Source organism: Tauraco erythrolophus, chromosome 7, assembly GCF_009769465.1.
Source record: "Tauraco erythrolophus isolate bTauEry1 chromosome 7, bTauEry1.pri, whole genome shotgun sequence".
NCBI lineage: Eukaryota > Metazoa > Chordata > Aves > Musophagiformes > Musophagidae > Tauraco > Tauraco erythrolophus.
In genome coordinates, this window is record NC_141471.1 from 46,865,782 (window position 1) to 46,883,592 (window position 17,811).

At 39.4% G+C, this 17,811-nt stretch overlaps 1 protein-coding gene across 1 annotated transcript in view; it reads right to left on the bottom strand.

Annotated features, from left to right (window-relative positions):
- Positions 1-218: 218 nt before the first annotated feature.
- Positions 219-17,811, bottom strand: part of ABHD5 (abhydrolase domain containing 5, lysophosphatidic acid acyltransferase) — a 28,354-nt gene continuing 10,761 nt past the window's right edge. Inside the window, exons 2-7 of the mRNA XM_086614773.1 lie at positions 14,374-14,459; positions 13,723-14,095; positions 10,628-10,782; positions 4,993-5,104; positions 4,259-4,445; positions 219-2,154 (exon numbers count right to left, since the gene is read on the bottom strand). Coding sequence (XP_086470899.1) covers positions 2,065-2,154; positions 4,259-4,445; positions 4,993-5,104; positions 10,628-10,782; positions 13,723-14,095; positions 14,374-14,459 — 1,003 coding nt within the window. The 3' untranslated portion in view covers positions 219-2,064. The remainder of the gene's footprint in view (positions 2,155-4,258; positions 4,446-4,992; positions 5,105-10,627; positions 10,783-13,722; positions 14,096-14,373; positions 14,460-17,811) is intronic.

Consider the following 17,811-nt stretch of genomic DNA (forward strand, 5'->3'; position numbering starts at 1 on the left):
AAAAAGCAAGGGATATTTAAAACAATATTCACACGTTCAGTGTGCAATTTTTATCCCTACTTCCATCTTTTGATGCGGAATCTAGAATTCTCATCAATAAGTGCTATCTGAAAATACCAATAGTTTGTTTCACCTTTTGTTATTTGGAGGAGACTCAGAATATATTTTTGGATTAGGTTTTTACACACAATTAAAGCAGCCGTTTAAGTTGAAAAATACAAATTAGACATGGAAAAGGGTGAAAAAATACATACTGAAGGCATCCGCCTAAAAGCTGGCATGACTGCTAATTTATAGCTTATATTCAAAAACATAACTGATATCTGATTTTCCATTTTGAACTCAAGATTTTAGCATCTAACCCAACATTTTTAAAAAAATTCTGGCATTTGCTAATTGAATAATAAATACAATAGTAATTTCAACTAAAATCTTTAGCTTGTTAAAAGTGCTACCAGTCAAAGCAATCACAAAGACTGTTTGATGTTTACAAAGCACCATATAAATATCTCCTTCAGAAAGAGACATTATGTTTGGCTAGGAACATACTCAGAGTACTTCCTGAATATTTTAGGTATCTTTGCCTTCCACATCATAAATATGTGCAACAGTTCCTTAGTTTGAGAAAAAAATGCACAGAATTCCATTCAAGCTTTAAGACAGAGCTATCATTAATTCAAATTCTCTATGTATAAAAGTATCAAGAACTCCTCAGTAGTCAATTTAATATTCAAAAGCAGATCAACAGTTTTATGTAAACTTGTTAAAAAACAAACCACCACATAATTTGGCTTTAAAGTGACAAAGTATTTTGCTTAATATAATTTACTAAGCATGTGGAAAACTAACGTCAAACTACGATTTGAAAAAGATGCAGAGACTGGATTATCTCTGATATTGAAATATTCAATTAAAATATATAATTATACAAAGAATCTCCAAAATATGTAATTATAATTTGTTAAGTGGTATTGCTCATTCCAGTAAGAATGCTTCCTATAGGGAGGCTGCATGTTAACTAAAATACACTAACCTGCTGTAGTTCCCAATCATTATTCCAGAACATCAATATTCTCCCTCTGCCTCTCCTCTGCCCTGAATTTCCTAAAAAGCAGACTAGGTTTTCTACCAAAAGAAAAAGGGAATTACGCTCACTATCCAGATGGCGACTCCCTAGTCCTAATCAAAATATTGTCAACTTATCTATAATTGTTAGTTTTAGGCTAGTAGAAAATCTTTGGGTAAAGCGTTAAAAAAAGACGGAGTAACTTAACGAGCCATCTTCTGTATTTTAAAATCACTGAATTCTACGTATCAAAGTATCTATGGAAGCATTAGTGCTGGTGACATCATTGGCTCTTACGAGCTGAGCCTTCCGTAAAGTTGCACAGATGAAAAAAGATGCCTTGAGAGAAATCGAAATAAAATTCAGCAGAAGAATGATTTTCTAATATTGAGCCACTTACAAACTAACGCACACATTTCGGTGACAGACACTGCTCATTAGTTTGGCCCTGTCCCTCTCCCAAAATCAGCTTCATAAGCTGTTACCACTCCAATAAAAAAAATAATTCACCTTCTTAAAATATTGTATATGGAGTTCTGGATTCCAAAAATAAAACATATAAACAATTTCATAATCTTTCTATGAAACATCAACTAAAAAATACAAACGTTTATAAAGAAACCAAATTGTGTTTTATACATTGTAACTACATTGGTGCAGTTCTCTGTGTTAGTGGAGAATTCAGCATTTTTAGAGAGTTCAACATGTGCAAAATTCAATTAAATTTTGAAGAAAATTCCAGTTTAAAAAGTTACATATATAATTTCATATATGACAGGCCAATAATCTAAAGACCAACCTTAAACAAAGCTGTACAAAGTTTGCTTCAAATTTCCCTATCCACCCCAAAAAAAAGGCACTCAGTGGTTTAAGTGTGCAAATGGCTTCTTAGAAGAAACAGTGTGCAAACAGAGCCTGTTCCATCAGCTCTGCATTCTTTAGTGATTTCCTAGAGAGCATGGCTATCAAATGCTGACTTTCTAAAGAACAGAAGACAGTCAGTCCACAGAATTACAGATGTCTTTCACTTTCTGATTGAAGTCTTCCGGTTGATCAGCATACACATAATGACCTGCACCAAGGATAGCCTAGAGGATAAAGGTGAAGAAACAGGTCAAAATCACAAGAACGTAATAAACAAATAAATAAATACTGGGATATGTGAAGAACCTGGCTTGGACACATTACCTACTTGATACATTATTGAAAAGAAAAATTTCAAAACTGGAACTGATCTCTCGCAGCCAGTCTGTGTTAATGCAGTCAGCACAACTGCTGCCAGGAGGTGGTATCATACAGCCTAAAAAGGACCGTGGACACAAGGAAAAAATGAAAGCTTGTTTCACCTGTTGAAGGAACTTTGCTACGCAGGAAAAGAGGGTAAAACTACTGCTTATTCAACTGCACACCTTGTTGAAACAAAAAAGCCAAAACACCATTCATGCAGACACAAGTCACTGCAGAACAAACTTGGGAGAACAAGCTTTACATATCAAACTTCTGATTCTGATTCTTCATCCCCTTCATTCCCCACTCAAACAATTCTGCCAGGTTGCTCTTTAGTTCTGTAAGGGTTTGCATGAGACACAGCTTAAATAATTTGTATTTTCTTACAACGAAAACAATATGGAAGAGACTAAAGAGGGTACTAGGATAAACAATTAAGAATACAGCAGACTTCAACCCTCCGAATCAACAACTACTATGTTAAGCAGAGAAAAGTAAAATCCAAATGATGGACTATATGGGGGGAAACCCCCACATTTGTGACCTAGGTTATGTCACAACAGCTGTGTAACAAAATTAAGGGCATAAGTAGCCACACACAGAGCGGTTACCCTATTTCTATAATTTATCATTCTCTGCCAAAACTGGTACGAAGCAAGCAATCACCATAGTGTACACCAAAGGTACCTGACCTATTTTCTTTCCATTTTATAATCAGTCCAAGACTAATTTGTATCTGTTTTTCCCCTCTTTCCATTAAAACACTCCCTTTTCAATCTCTAATTTAAGCCCACAGAAGTGTAGCTATGTTATTGTGTTAAAACAACCCACAAACTCAAAGTAAAAATTAATTAGAAATACACATCATAAAATCTCAAAACCTCTTTGCATTTTACCAAGGACAGCAGTGCCAGTCCATGTCTCAGCTTCTTACTCTCCTTCGTTTTTTTGAATGTCCCTATAATTTCTATCACTCTAATTTACCTTTCAGAATCTACATTTGGCTTGACAAAATTTTAACCTGGAATACCATAAAGTTTTCCACAGTCTCTTCTAAAAGCCACTGACCAGACTGGAAAAAATCTGCCTGAATGGTATATGCTTATCCTAGCAATCTACTGCACACTTCTTAACAGTGACTTTTTGTTACAACTTTCTCTCTGGTTAAGCAGTTAAGTGACACTTCCAGTCTGCATGTCAACATTTATGAAAAGTATTTGTGCTCCTTAACACATGTACACAGTTCAATAATAATGCCTTTCTCTAGGCTTCAACTCTGTTATCAGCTGCATCAAGATTGTAAAATTTTATTTGAATTACTTCTTGTAGTATACTATCAACATCATGTATTGTACACTTCTGTCCAGATAGATCTAGGCATCAGTAAAAAGACAGCTGGTGTATTCAAACATTTTATCACCTCATAGCATTGCAACATATACGCATACTTAATTATCATGGCTGACTGATGTGACAACACGTGAAGAAAAACAAATGAATTTTCAAAGTATTATCGAAATCAACAAAAAATGCAGTGTGCACACTTGCATCAAGTTGCAAGTACACACATTTTAAATGAGCCTCTTCACTATGTCATACACATATGCAGATGTTAGGACTGCTGTGGTTTAAAACATAAACAAAACCTCGGACACTTACCAGTGACCGCAAAAACTACTTGTATTAGCACATTGCAGAGTGAAATATTTTGACCTTGCTCAAAGACTTAATTCAGCTTGTAGCGCTACAGTAAGCTTCCTTCTTACTCTGGGAACTCAATAATCTTTTGTCTACGTTTTCTCTGATCTAACACTTGTTTTCTCTCTCTCTCCACTACAGAAATACGAAGTTATTATCCCAGGCTTTAAACCAAAGGGCCAGCATTTCCACAACTGGGATAAAACACAGATATGATTTAAACAAATCCACACAATAAACAAACAATTGCTTTAAAAGTCAACTTACTATTGTCTTCACATACGAATTTGGTCTCAGAGACCGAATAGTGCTGCCAGAATTGCCATCTATACATGAACGTGCTCCATAGACCACAGTGATAGGAATGTCTTGATCCATTTGTGGAATTCGTTGCAGCATCGGCCTTTTTGCCCATCCGTAAGGAATAGTCATGTTCTTGAAAGCTGTTTCACCACTTCAAATCATTCAAAAGGGTAAAAACAATTACATTTCCATTGGATCTGCCTTTTCTCTAAATTGGAGCATCTGTGCCTTTCAATAACATAGACTGCAATAGTACACGAGGCTGGGATTTTTTTATTATTAATAAACAAAAGTTTCCAAGGTTTGCACATAATTTCCAAGAAAAAGAGCCTGTGTTTTTACAATTCTCAGTGATAACACTTAAAAGAACGAAATGCTTTATTTTTCAAAGTTCTTTAAGAAATTCTTTACAAATTAAACAACTGTAACAACTTTTTTATTAAAAAATAGTGCCCAAACTCTCTCAGAATTAACACATAGATGGTTTAGAAGAAATATAGAATTGGGATAGCTTTTACATTTATCAGTTTCTGGAATTCAGAAAAAGTGCTTTTTTTTTTTCTTCAATTAATAGAACGAATGTTACAATTTAAAAAAGAAAAGATGCACACTGTTGCCATGGCCATTGGAGGGAGTAGCAAGCACTCAGTAAACGAAAGACAGCCTTCAAAACACACACTGGGAAAACTCATACTCACCTGGGTGACTGTACGTTGCAGTGATAGATATATTCAGCCACAGTGTTATCATCAAACATTGATGAATACTTTCGCTTGAAATCTGGTCTTAAACGCTGAACAAGGCTTAATCCTGTTAAAACAGAAAACACTATTAGAGGAGGAATTAATATAGATAACTGTCAGATTGGAGAGTTGTAATGAAAAGCATTAAGCAAACACATTCCCTTAAAACTCGTGGCTAAGCTTGATGACTTCTAAATCAATGTTTTGTTTCACCACTTGCATGTCTTAGAAAAACACAATGGCACTACACAAAACAGGAACGAAACAAATATTCTAATGGATTTTATGCTGCACCAGAAGAGGGGCAAATCAATCCCTGCTGAATACACACAGGGAATGTTTGAGAAGGGCCACTGCAGCAACAGAAGAAACATGCAAAGGAGACCACCAAAACGGGCTAAGCAAAGTATCTCTTTGTCACCAGTTTAGTCTTATACGATATCAACTCTGCTTTTCTCCTTGCTCTGGCAGCACCAAGTGGGACAAAAGCATCCCACTTTTCAGAACCAGAAGGCACTGTTGAAAAAGCTGGGCTGCTTTTCTTCCTCAAATTTGTCTGTGTTCTTCTGTCATCTTCTGAAGCTAGTTCATCTAACTAGTGTTCAGTTGAAAGAACAGAAGTCTATGCTGAACTACAGGTGTAGAAATCTTGATGTGAGTGTAAGGCACAAGAACTAGTATAAATCAAGAGATTTAACCTAGGGAAGCTATTGTCCCCATGGTCTCTTAACAGCCAATGTAGAGAACTGAGTCCCTTCGTGGGCCAGTTCAGGCTTTAGAATCATAGAATCATAGAATGGTTAGGGCTGGAAGGGACCTTCAAAGGTCATCTAGTCCAACCCCCCTGCAAGGAACAGGGATATCTCCAACTAGATCAGGTTGCTCAGGGCCTTGTCCAACCTGGCCTTGAACGTCTCCAGGGATGGAGCATCCACCACCTCTCTGGGCAACCTGTTCCAGTGTTCTACCACTCTCATAGTAAAAAATTTTTTCCTAATTTCCAACCTGAACCTACCTCCCTCTATTTTAAAACCATTACCCCTTGTCCTATCATAACTGGCCCTCCTGAACAGCCTCTCCCCATCTTTCCTGGAGGCCCCCTTGAGGTACTGGAAGACCGCTATAAGGTCACCCCGGAGCCTCCTCTTCTCCAGGCTGAACAGCCCCAACTCTTTCAGCCTGTCCTCATAGGAAAGGTGCTCCAGCCCTCTTATCATCTTCGTGGCCCTCCTCTGGACCCTCTCCAACTGGTCCATGTCCTTCTTATGTTGGGGGCTCCAGAACTGGACGCAGTACTCCAAGTGAGGTCTCACAAGGGCAGAGTAGAGGGGGAGAATCACCTCCCTCGACCTGCTGGCCACACTCCTCTTGATGCAGCCCAGGACGCGGTTGGCCTTCTGGGCCGCAAGAGCACATTGCCGGCTCATATTGAGCTTCTCGTCCACCAGTACTCCCAAGTCCTTCTCCTCAGGGCTGCTCTCGATCCAATCACCACCCAGTCTGTATTTATGCCTGGGATTGCCACGACCCAGATGTAGGACCTTGCATTTGGCCTGGTTAAACTTCATGAGGTTGGTACGGGCCCACCTCTCCAGCCTGTCAAGGTCCCTCTGGATGGCATCCCTCCCTTCCAGCGTGTCAACGGCACCACACAGCTTGGTGTCATCGGCGAACTTGCTGAGGGTGCACTCCATGCCACTGTCCACGTCACCGACAAAGATGTTGAAGAGGGTCGGGCCCAACACGGACCCCTGAGGGACGCCACTCGTGACCGGTCTCCACTTGGACATTGAGCCGTTGACCACTACTCTCTGAGTGCGGCCATTGAGCCAATTCCTTATCCACCGAGTGGTCCATCCATCAAACCCATGACTCTCTAATTTAGAGAGAAGAATGTCGTGCGGGAGCTTTCTCAAGTTAAGCTCCTATTCTGAATCACCTTTAAGAAAGAAGCCTCTTCTAGTTGAGCAGATGGATCTTTGGGAGAAGAGCCTCACCAAAGGCTAATCTTTGTCTAAGACTATTATTCATCCCTGAAGAGAGAGGCTCACAGTTTACCACTTGGGTTTATTAACTCAAAGTACTGTTGTTAATCCGTGCAATTATGATGATGTCACTTCTTCCCATTTGCTCCTGGCCAAAGGCCTGGTACTATTTATGTAGACCTTGTCACAGTGATCTATGCTTTTGTAACCTTGAGATTAGACTATTGCAACATGCCCTTATGTAAGCTTTAAAGCAATTTAGAAAACTAATACAGTGTAGGAGAAAATAATTCCCTTATGAAACAGTGATTTAAGTCCTGAAGTGATGAAGATTTTGCAAACATTCTGCAAGTTGCTCTGCTGCTTGTTTTCTCTATAGAGAGTTCAATTGCTGGACTTCTGTCTTTTTCTGTGTGTTTTTTTTTTTTTTTAAACACAAATGATACAGTTGGCTTGGAATAAGAGTACCTGGAAGAAAGAGACTAATTCTGTGCCCTCCCCTGCTACCAGCATAGAGGCCACAGGAACCCCATCTTCAACAACCAGGGGACTGAAAGATACCAAATTTTAGAATTTACTTTCCATTTTGATAAAAAATGCTTTGCCTGTGAGTCTAATTCCTTTTCCTAGGAATCTGAAGGGGTGAATGAAACAAAGAGTCAAAGCACCTTGGAACAAATTTTGGAACGAAATCACATTGGTTCATTCTTGCAATGTTTATTGGAGACATTTTCAATTGTCTGGCTGATGTTTTCCACATTGTCTATGGAAACGCTAAAAGAAATACTAACACTGAAGGCTCTGAGTTACACAGAAAGGGTGTGGTCACGGTGAGATCACTGTTGTCCTGAGGAATTTTTAGGTGTTCAGCTCTAGGAATGGATTTCACAAACCCAATCAAAGCACTGAAACCCCTCCCTATGCTGTCAGCCTCCTGGGTGACTGTTCCAGTTAAGTGAAGGAAAACATGCCAATCAACTAACTGGGCACCACTCAAAGAAAAAGATCTCTCTTGTTTTTGCCTCTCTCCCAGGTTTAAGTATCTGCCTGCAGGTGTGATTAAATATCCATGTCCCAAAGAACTTGACTCACATTTAAGTGCCTAACTCATACCTTTGAACAAGAGCAATTGGCTTTAGAGTGAGGATCACACAGCTACGCCTGCCCAGCAGCTTAAGCACATGTGCACGTACAAGTAAACCTGGGTTTGGTTCAGTGTGTTCATCTGGTTGGGTTTGATGCCTACCTCACAGCGGTGTTTAAACTTACCCTTCTCTAAGGACTATACTTCATCTGTCAAGAACTGCACATTAAGTTGATGACAGAAAACTTTTTTAATACGTGAAGTGAGAAATGGATAAAAAAAATTTGAAAACTACTGCCCTCCATAGCAACCTACAAGCAAGGCTAGGCTAGGGATACTTCACCAAGACACAGTCTGCTTCTGCAGCGCGGTTTTGACTGCACTGACTTGCTAAGGGAGACAACCTCAGCTTTGAACTCTTCCACATGAATTGATTTATGCATGCATTTGTTATTGGATAAAAGGCATTAAATCAGTGCTTATCACTCAATATGCTTCAGGTTGTTTTGTTAATCGAATCAGCATTTTACTTTGAAAAAAAATATCTGTTTGGACAAAACATGCTGCTTGTCAGAAAAGCTAATTTTGTCACACTCCTGTAAACAATCAAATAGATTAGAATATATATTTTAATATGCTGTACGAAGAAATTTAAGAAACAGATGAAGTTTAAATGTAAACAAAGCCTAGAAAGGTCACTAGTTCATCTGCAGACTGAATCCTAAAAACGATGAAGAGGTGAGTTAATCCTAACTTGTGAGCGGCCTGAAGGATATCTTTTTCCAAGCCTCTCCAACAGATATTCCTGTAGTACAGAGAGTTACAGACAGATATCCTCTTTCCCCTCTAGAAGGAATATATATGATGAATTTAATATTCGGTCACACCATTCTCCTCATTCCCCACATAAACTGGAACTGTAGTATTTTTGGTCATCCCTACCAAGTCCTAGTATTAGGGTATATAAAGTTTATCTAACATCTCGTCAGTGCTGTTGAGGAAACAGAAATATGAAGAATAGACTGCCAATGTAATGCAGGACACCAATGAGACCCATAAAATTTGCTAGAGTAGTAAGAAAACAGCTGAAGGAAAAATCCAGTTTCAATTGAACTTTTCTAAACTCAGGGCAAAGACAAATGAGTTTATGAGAGACTGCTTTCTAACATTAATCAAATTTGGAAATCCTGTTTGTCCATCAAACTGCAGCTGGAAAAGAAACTAAATGGTCTGTGACTGGAGGCAAACAGAAAAAACCTTTTCACATCCATGCCTCTTTGTCAGCCTTCCTCCATAGACGTCCACATAATCTGACTCACTGTAACTGTAGTCTACAATAATCACAGAATCATAGAATGGTTTGGGTTGGAAGGGACCTAAAGATCATCTAGTTCCAACCCCCCTGCCATGGGCAGGGACACACTCCACTACATCAGGTTGCCCAAAGCCTCACCAAACCTGGCCTTGAACACTTCCAGGGATGGGGCATCCCATAACTTCTCCGGGTAACCTGTTCCACTGCCTCACCACCCTTTGAGTGAAAAACGTCTTCCTTTTATCTAATCGAAATCTCCCCTCTTTCAGTTTAAATCCATTGGCCCTTGTCCTATCACGACACGCCCTTGTAAAAAGTCCCTCTCCAGCTTTCCTGTAGGACCCCTTTAAGTACTGGAAGGCTTCTATAAGATCACCCCGGAGCCTTCTCTTCTCCAGGCTGAACAGCCCCAACTCTCGCAGCCTGTCTTCATAGCAGAGGTGCTCCAGCCCTCGGATCATCTTCGTGGCCCTCCTCTGGACCCTCTCCAGCAGCTCCATGTCCTTCTTATGTTGGGGACTCCAGAGCTGAACACAATATTCCAGGTGAGGTCTCAGGAGAGCAGAGTAGAGGGGCAGAATCACCTCCCTCGACCTGCTGGCCACACTTCTTTTGATGCAGCTCAGGATACAGTTGGCTTTCTGGGCTGCAAGTGCACATTGCTGGGTCATGTTGAGCTTCTCATCCACCAGCACTCCCAAGTCCTTTTCCTCAGGGCTGCTCTCAATCTATTCTCCACCCAGCCTGTACTTGTGCTTGGGATTGTCCCAACCCACGTGTAGGACCTTGCACCTGGCCTTGCTGAACTTCATTAGGTTCTCACAAGCCCACCTCTCCAGCCTGTCAAGGTCCCTCTGGATGGCATGCCTTCCCTCCAGCATGTCCACAGCACCACGCAACTTGGTATCTGCAAACTTGCTGAGGGTGCACTCGATCTCACTGTCCATGTCGCTGACAAAGATGTTAAACAGCACCAACATAATATAATGTAGTTTGCTATAAACTATCGTACTAGTATTTCTAATAGAAGGAGTCTGCCCTCTTGTCCTAAGAGTTCGTCTTTCCTCAATCCCTCCCACTTTCTCCTCCAACTCCTTTCTCTACAAGTGATATGGGCTTGCAACAAAGCTTATCTTAATGGGGTATCTGCCCCATGTTTATGTTCAACGAAAACAGAAACAGTATTTAAGAGTAGCTAAAACTCACCAAAGGGTCCTGCTATCCTCAGCCCAGCTAACGGATTAAATGGACTCAATATAGCTCCTAGTGCTTTGATCCAGATTGGAATTGGTCTTTCGTGTTCGGCATTGTCAGGCCTCTCTGGAAAACCCCACGGCTCCACTAAGACAAGATGTTTGACCCTGTTGGCAAAAAAGGTTCAGAGATTTAGAGTACATTAATTTTTCTTCGACTGAGTACGATGGAAATGTGCTATCTGTGGACTATGCAATCTGTTTTAGTCACTTCTATCATAGTGGCTCATTACTTAGTTTCTGATTCATCAATGGTTTTGCTTCTGACTGCTAATTAGACTGAATTGCAACTAATCATATGTATGAACACCAGAAACTTGGAAGCTCATGTCACAATGAGAAACTCAGTATTCAGTAGATACCCACCGTCATACACATAGGAGAAAAAGGCCTATCTTGTTTCTGTTTTTAAAAATAGCCTAACATATATATGCTCAGTTAATACTATTTGCAGGAGCAGTTTAATTTGAGAGAAAAGAAGATAATTGCATCTCTTTCATTTAAGTAAACTTGCTAAAAGTTCTTCTTTTCCAAGCCATCTAAGATCTCTGTTGTAAGAAGAGATGCAATTTATCTGAAGAATCACCTTATCAAAGTAAAATTTGAACTGAAAGAGGCAGAGCAAAATTAGCAGATGTTTTCCAAATTTATTGATTTTAGGTCATGAAAGAAACATCAGAGAGATAATTTACAAAATTATTACTCAAAAGAATCTCAGTACAGAGTAGGAGTCTCCAGTACATGCAACTATCAGTCGCTTCATGCTGTGAGTCCCCCTCAAGCAAAAAAATCTATTTCATCTTGGTAGACTGAAATTGTCCATTTCTGTTTAATCCCATAATGACACCTGCTCTAATTGTCCTAGATACTGCCAATTTCTGAAAAAGTGACTCTTAACTATAGTTTTGCATATTTAAGGTGATTTTCCATGCAAGCTTCATCATCTTCACTTTCTTCTTCATGACTTCCTTCTCTTTCAAAGCCATGAGATTAGATATTTAATACAGCAGAGTTATTAGCACCTAAAATGATGCCAGAAGTGATTACGAAGGCTACTTCTGGACTGCAATCAGCCGGGAAACCACAAGTCTGTGCTTGAAATAAAGAGTTGAAAAGAATTAAGCTCACAAAGATGTTTCGCTGCTCTCAGCTCAGCCATGAGTGCATTTGCACACAGCAGCAAACGCCAACCGTAAGAGAGGAACTGGGCAGAATTTAACTACTCAAATTAAGCAGGAGAGCACATTTGGTGCACAAACTATAGCATTAAACATAACACAACAGTCACCTGAATAAAAATAGAGTACGCTTTTTTCCCCTGCTTCCTTTCTCAATACTTTCCTTCCTATTTGGCATTTCTCCTTTTGGTAATCAAGACTAAGGATAATGGATAACGTGAAGTTGACCATGAGACTCATAGCAAAAGCAGTAGTTCAGAAGTTGCAGTATTTGAAAATCATGACCCGCCACCACTCAGGGATATTCTAAATAGGAATCTTTTTGGATTAGTAAACTCACTTGTCCCAAGAACAACTCTGGTATAATGTAGTAAATTAACGGATCATCTATGCTTGGAGAAATAGATCTCCTTTCCTAACAATATGTATCCAGAATCCCTTAAGCCTTTAATGCATTGTTAGATAATCTGGCTGAAAGCTGTGCTATATTTATCACTTGACTCAATGACATCTTAAAATTCTACCAGTCAATTGGCTAATTTGATGGTGTTAGTTTAATTTCAGGGAAACATTAGTACTGTGAGAGCACAAACTAAACCACTCCCAAATTAATTAACTCAAACTTAAGCATAGTGAGGCATAAAAACATGAAGTGTCACTTTTGATACAAGTCAGCAGAAACAATATCCCATCCCACAAGGATGGGATAGCACCATTTACAGATACTAGTTTCTAAACTTCTGAAGTAAGTCGTTCCTACAAGAAACTAACTCCAGTTAGGTAGAAGTTGCTTTATGCCCACAAGCATAACAGGTTTACATCCCTAGAGCAGAGGATTGCATTTCTTCATTGCAACTTGGGACATAGACACATGCCTACTTTCACACATCATTTCCGGTAGCACGTGTCAGCTCTTGTCCATTTGGAAAGACAGAGGCAAAGTGTTTCAGGAAAAAATGATGTTATGTATTTATTTCAAAATCCCAAAATGAGAGGCAAAGAAATGTATACGGTATAAATTGATGCAAATATAAAAGAATAAGATATGTTTTGGGTAATATAGAATCTGCCATATGACGTGGAAAGCTAAACTTATATTCACATTTTTTTCACAGGAGTCCACTATATGTATCTAAACAAAAGCAATGTCCTTTTTTAATACAGAATGACCTCAGTTGGGATCCTAGCTCATCAGGGGCTACATAATCTGACTATATCAAAAAAACAACCCGAATTATTACTTTAAAGGGAAAAAAATAGGTTACCTATTGGCCACAACGTAGTGCAGAAAACACTGATGAAATACAATTACAGGACTGCTGCAGATGGAGTGTTTTGCAAAGAAGAAATATGAAGCAGCATACAGACAATTTAAATCAAACAGTCACTGAAATAATTTTTACATCACCGTGCTGGCACCAGACCGACTGCTAACATATAAGCATAAATTAACTAGGGGAATTACATTGAGAAGTTCCAATGTTGTCCATAATAATTGGAAGTTTGGCAGAAACAGGCCTATATTCCCTTCACAAACTTAGGCTTGATCAGAGATGTCACAACACATTCATCCATAAATACGAGCTTTGCTATTTTGCCGTACAACACGGCAAGGGAGTACTGAACAAAACCAGAGGTACAGAAAAGTAGACAGAAAAACATGTTTACCATATCTAGTTATTTCTATTCACCTGGAAACAAACCGTACAATTAATACGTTGGGCTTAAAATTCAGTTATCGAGTATCTTTAAATCAGCACAGTCATTTACTTAAAGATAATTTATGAAGAGCCCGATGAAATAAAATCTGAGTTAAAATCACTAGTCAAATACAGAAAAGGAATTCCTTCATTCCTCTATTTTCACATACCTTGATGGGTATTTTAATGAGTAAGCAGCAGCCAGGAATCCACCCAGGTTGTGTCCAAGTAAAATCATTTTTTCTAACCCCACTTCCTTTCTCCATTCTTCTACAGATTCCACAAACTGATTTTCTGCTTCCCGAGCATCAGTGTCAAAGTGTGGTCTACTGCTCCGTCCAAATCCCAAGAGGTCAAAAGCATGAACGGTCCTGTTCTCACAGAGCTCTTCAAAATTGAGAGCCCACAGTCCAACACCTCCTCCAAACCCATGCAGGAGAACAAGTGGAGTTTTATGCGAAAGATCCGGAGAGAATGTCAGCGTCCATATTTTATTTCCATTAGATATATACACATATCGTTTATTGTATGTGCTTGCAATACCTGAGGAGAGAGTGGGGAAAAAAAAGATGTTGCTAGACATGCCTGATAAAATATGAAGTACATTCTACGGAAACCACTGTTTTAAACAGGAGCTCCCTTTCAAAATAGAGAGCCTACAATCAAACATCTAAATAAGGGAAAAATGAAAATCTAATTCTAAACCTGTTCATTTCATCACAGTATAAAAGCCATTTAAAAACTATTTTTGATTATATTTAATGTAAATTTACACAAAACCTAGTTCTATCTATAAATCTTATTAAAACCCAAATACTTACATTTTAGCATTTTGTCCTCAGCCTCTTTAAGGTGTAGCAGTGATGTGGGACACCAGGCAGGAAGCCAGCTGAATAACCATCCTAACCTACAACAGCAATACAGAACAAAAATTTCTTGAGCAAGGTGGTAATTCTTTTTGCACCCTCTGATGCTTTGAAGACATTTCTTTTGCTGCTCTTCATAACAGAACTCATGTAAATTACAGGCCATGCAGGACAGGAGTGGGCAGTGGGAGGGAATTCACTTTCTCCTGACTTTTTATAAAGCGGTGTCATGATCAGGAGCGCTCTTCAAACAGCTTGCTGCTTCTCCACTGTGTGTTTCTTGTCAGAACGTACTGATCTACCTCTGTCAGAGCAGGCTTCTTCTGAGAACCTGGGGACATCAGCCCTCATGTCTACTCAACAAGCCTGGCAGGATATATAACACAATCGTCGGAGGGTTTTCCAGCCTCCTCTCAAGTTCCTTCCCTTGGAAGTCTGCCCACACACACGTTACCCCACGTGAACCTACTATTTCCAAGAAAGCAACTAACAGAGCGCTCGCCAGCCTAACCTGAACTGATTCATACACTAGATAAATTTTAAAAGTGAAAAATAAGCAGGTTTATTCTAGCAAAGCAAAAAAATTAGGGCCTTCATTACCAACATAGGAATAAAGTCACAGAAGAAGGCAAAACAGCATTTTCAATTCCCCCAACAGAAGCTGCTTTTCCAGCTGTCAGTTACTATCTTGGTATTACCAGCTTGACCATCAAGCGAGGGGAATGACTCAGCTAGCAGCATTGCCTCACCCACAGTGCTTCAACGGACACAGCAGGTCTTCCTGGGTGCTAATTTATTCCTTGTTTTCAAGACAGAATACTCTTTTTCCCTTTCTCATCTGTTTTTGAAATGGCTCAGACTACCAGTGCAAAGGCTGCTACTGTAGGGCCTCAGACTATTCCTCATAGGGAAGAGGATTAGGTCACTAAATTCACAATCAATTGACTTTCTCTAGCACTTTTTTCCTACGCTGAACTGCATTCCAGTCAGTTATTTTCAGGGCTGAACGCTGCGAGTGTTAGTTGTACAACAATTGATGTTAAAAGACTATAAGGTTACTAATGTCCAATTTTTCAAGGTGTACACAACACATCGATAACAAATTACAGATCTGGCCACTCAAGTTCTTTATCCAAAGGACCTTCTCCTCACCTTTTCAAGGGGCTCAGCTACTTCAGCTGCATAGCTACTTAAGTTTATGATACAACATGGAAGGTTTTCTGGGGATGCACAATGCAATCGCAAACAGCACTGTTCAGAGTCATAGAAACATGTTAGGGGATATCAAGAAAAAAAAAACACAAAATAAACCACATCTGATGAAAAAGTATTAATCATCCCATCACCTGTGCCCACTACTATCCAGCATTATTTACTCCTGGGAGAAACACACTGGTGTCTGGCTGTTCTGTAAATAACCTTCCTAAACCACCAGACCGTGAGAATCATTATAATGGTGTACTGAGGGACTGGGAAGGGACGGTTATACGTCCTTCCATGCCATGTCCTCATGCAATCTAAGAAATGAAGGAACTCAGCATCTCATAGGAATGGGCATCCAAGAGTTGTCTTGCACACTGATTTACACATTTAAAAGTAAGATTTTTAAGAGGTTAAAGTTGGCATCAGCCAAAAGCGATTGCAATTGCAAATAACTGTGAAATCCAAGTTTAGCAATATCACTAATTGTGTCCAATGTTATGAATTACTCAGGTAAATTATTAAACAATACCTAGGTCACCACCCTTCTTAGCCAAACTTTCTGCTAGTTATATGCTCAACTCGGCATTTTCATTCATAACCCTCAGGTCAGAAGCACAAAACCCAGTCACTATCTCCCCCAAGCCAAAACTATATGAAAAGTTTCTTCTTGGCAAAACCACTGATTTCGCAAAGAAACTTCTTTAAAGATTTTTTTTTTTTTTTTTTTACAGAAACTTATAGCTGCAACATGTCAACATGAAGACAGTGCAGAGATATGACCACAATGAAACAAACTTGAAATCTACAGTTCACAGTCCCAGGATTTTATTTCCCAGTCTTAAGGAGACATCTGGATACTCAGGAAAAATATTTAGAAAAATGTATCAGAATGGGAAAGTTGTAACATAGATGCCCACTCTTTCGTTTGTTACTAATCAGTACTGTTTATAAATACTGAGATTTTCATTCGGAAGAGACATCACATACACACAGCTTGATGAATACAGTCAACAAGCTGAAACACTTCAAAAATTGTGTTTGCAATTCAGTCATTCTGTACTTGCTGAACTAAAAGAGCAAGTGAAGAAGGCTTTCTGTTGAAAAAAAGTGATCACTTTCTAGAAAAGTTATTTTAGAAAGAAAATATTTAGTCACCTCTATTCAAGACTTAATCCTTTGACTTCCCCTCCCCTCCTTCCAAAAACTATTTACCACAGTGCTAGACGTTTTCCATCTGTGGAGAACAAAACTATTTAATCTATTTGAATCATTTCTCTGATAGCTTTGGAAAACTAGAGTGTGGCTGTATTTCTTCTCTACACCTGAGCTAAATGTGTCTTCAAAATGCACACAAGAATGTCAATTGCTTACATGGCCTATCATTTTTATTTCTGTCATAAAAAAAGAGCTATGTAATGTCAAAAAGGAAGCAACAGATCTTTCAAGACAATGTGCTCACCATCAATAGAGATGAGGTATGAATGAAAACTAAAGATTTCAGCAGTGGTTCACATTGTAAGTGAGCTCACTCACTGCCAGAAGAGGCAGATGCTACTCTGCTCTCATCACCCACTACTTCCCAGACACCGTTTTCATCTTTTTGTAAAACCAAAACTCAACAGTGGAATCTTGTATTTTGAGGAGTTAAGAAACCCACTGGGCTTAGCTGCTTGCTGTATCAAAAGTCTGAAATAAATCTGGCCACTGACAGATCATATTTCTATCATTTTTGTACTGATTGTACATATGGAGTTACAGGTCAAATTACCAAGGCATGTAACTAGTGGAATTTAACCTCTATATTCGTTTGTGGCCATGCAGTAACATAAACCAGTGTGAATACCCATGCTAAAAGAGGCAATAATCAGTAGGGCAGCATCTCCTTGCATCTCCTATTTAGGGTCAGTTACATTTTTCACAGCCACCTGAAAAAAGTTTGGAGGCCAGAAAAATCAGGAGGCCAGCAGGTGGGCAGCTGCTGACCTGCCGGGCGTTCAGAGAAGTCACTCTCTCTGCCAACAGACCTCCACGCTTCTTGTAACACGGCTAAGGCAGGAGACCAGAAGGTAAGGTAAAGTGCCAAGACACCCACTGAACTGCCTTGGATATGGAGAAAGTCTAGGTGATTAGTGAGAGGCTAGAAGATCAGTGAGACCATCAGTAGCCTATGCTGACGACCAAATACAGTAA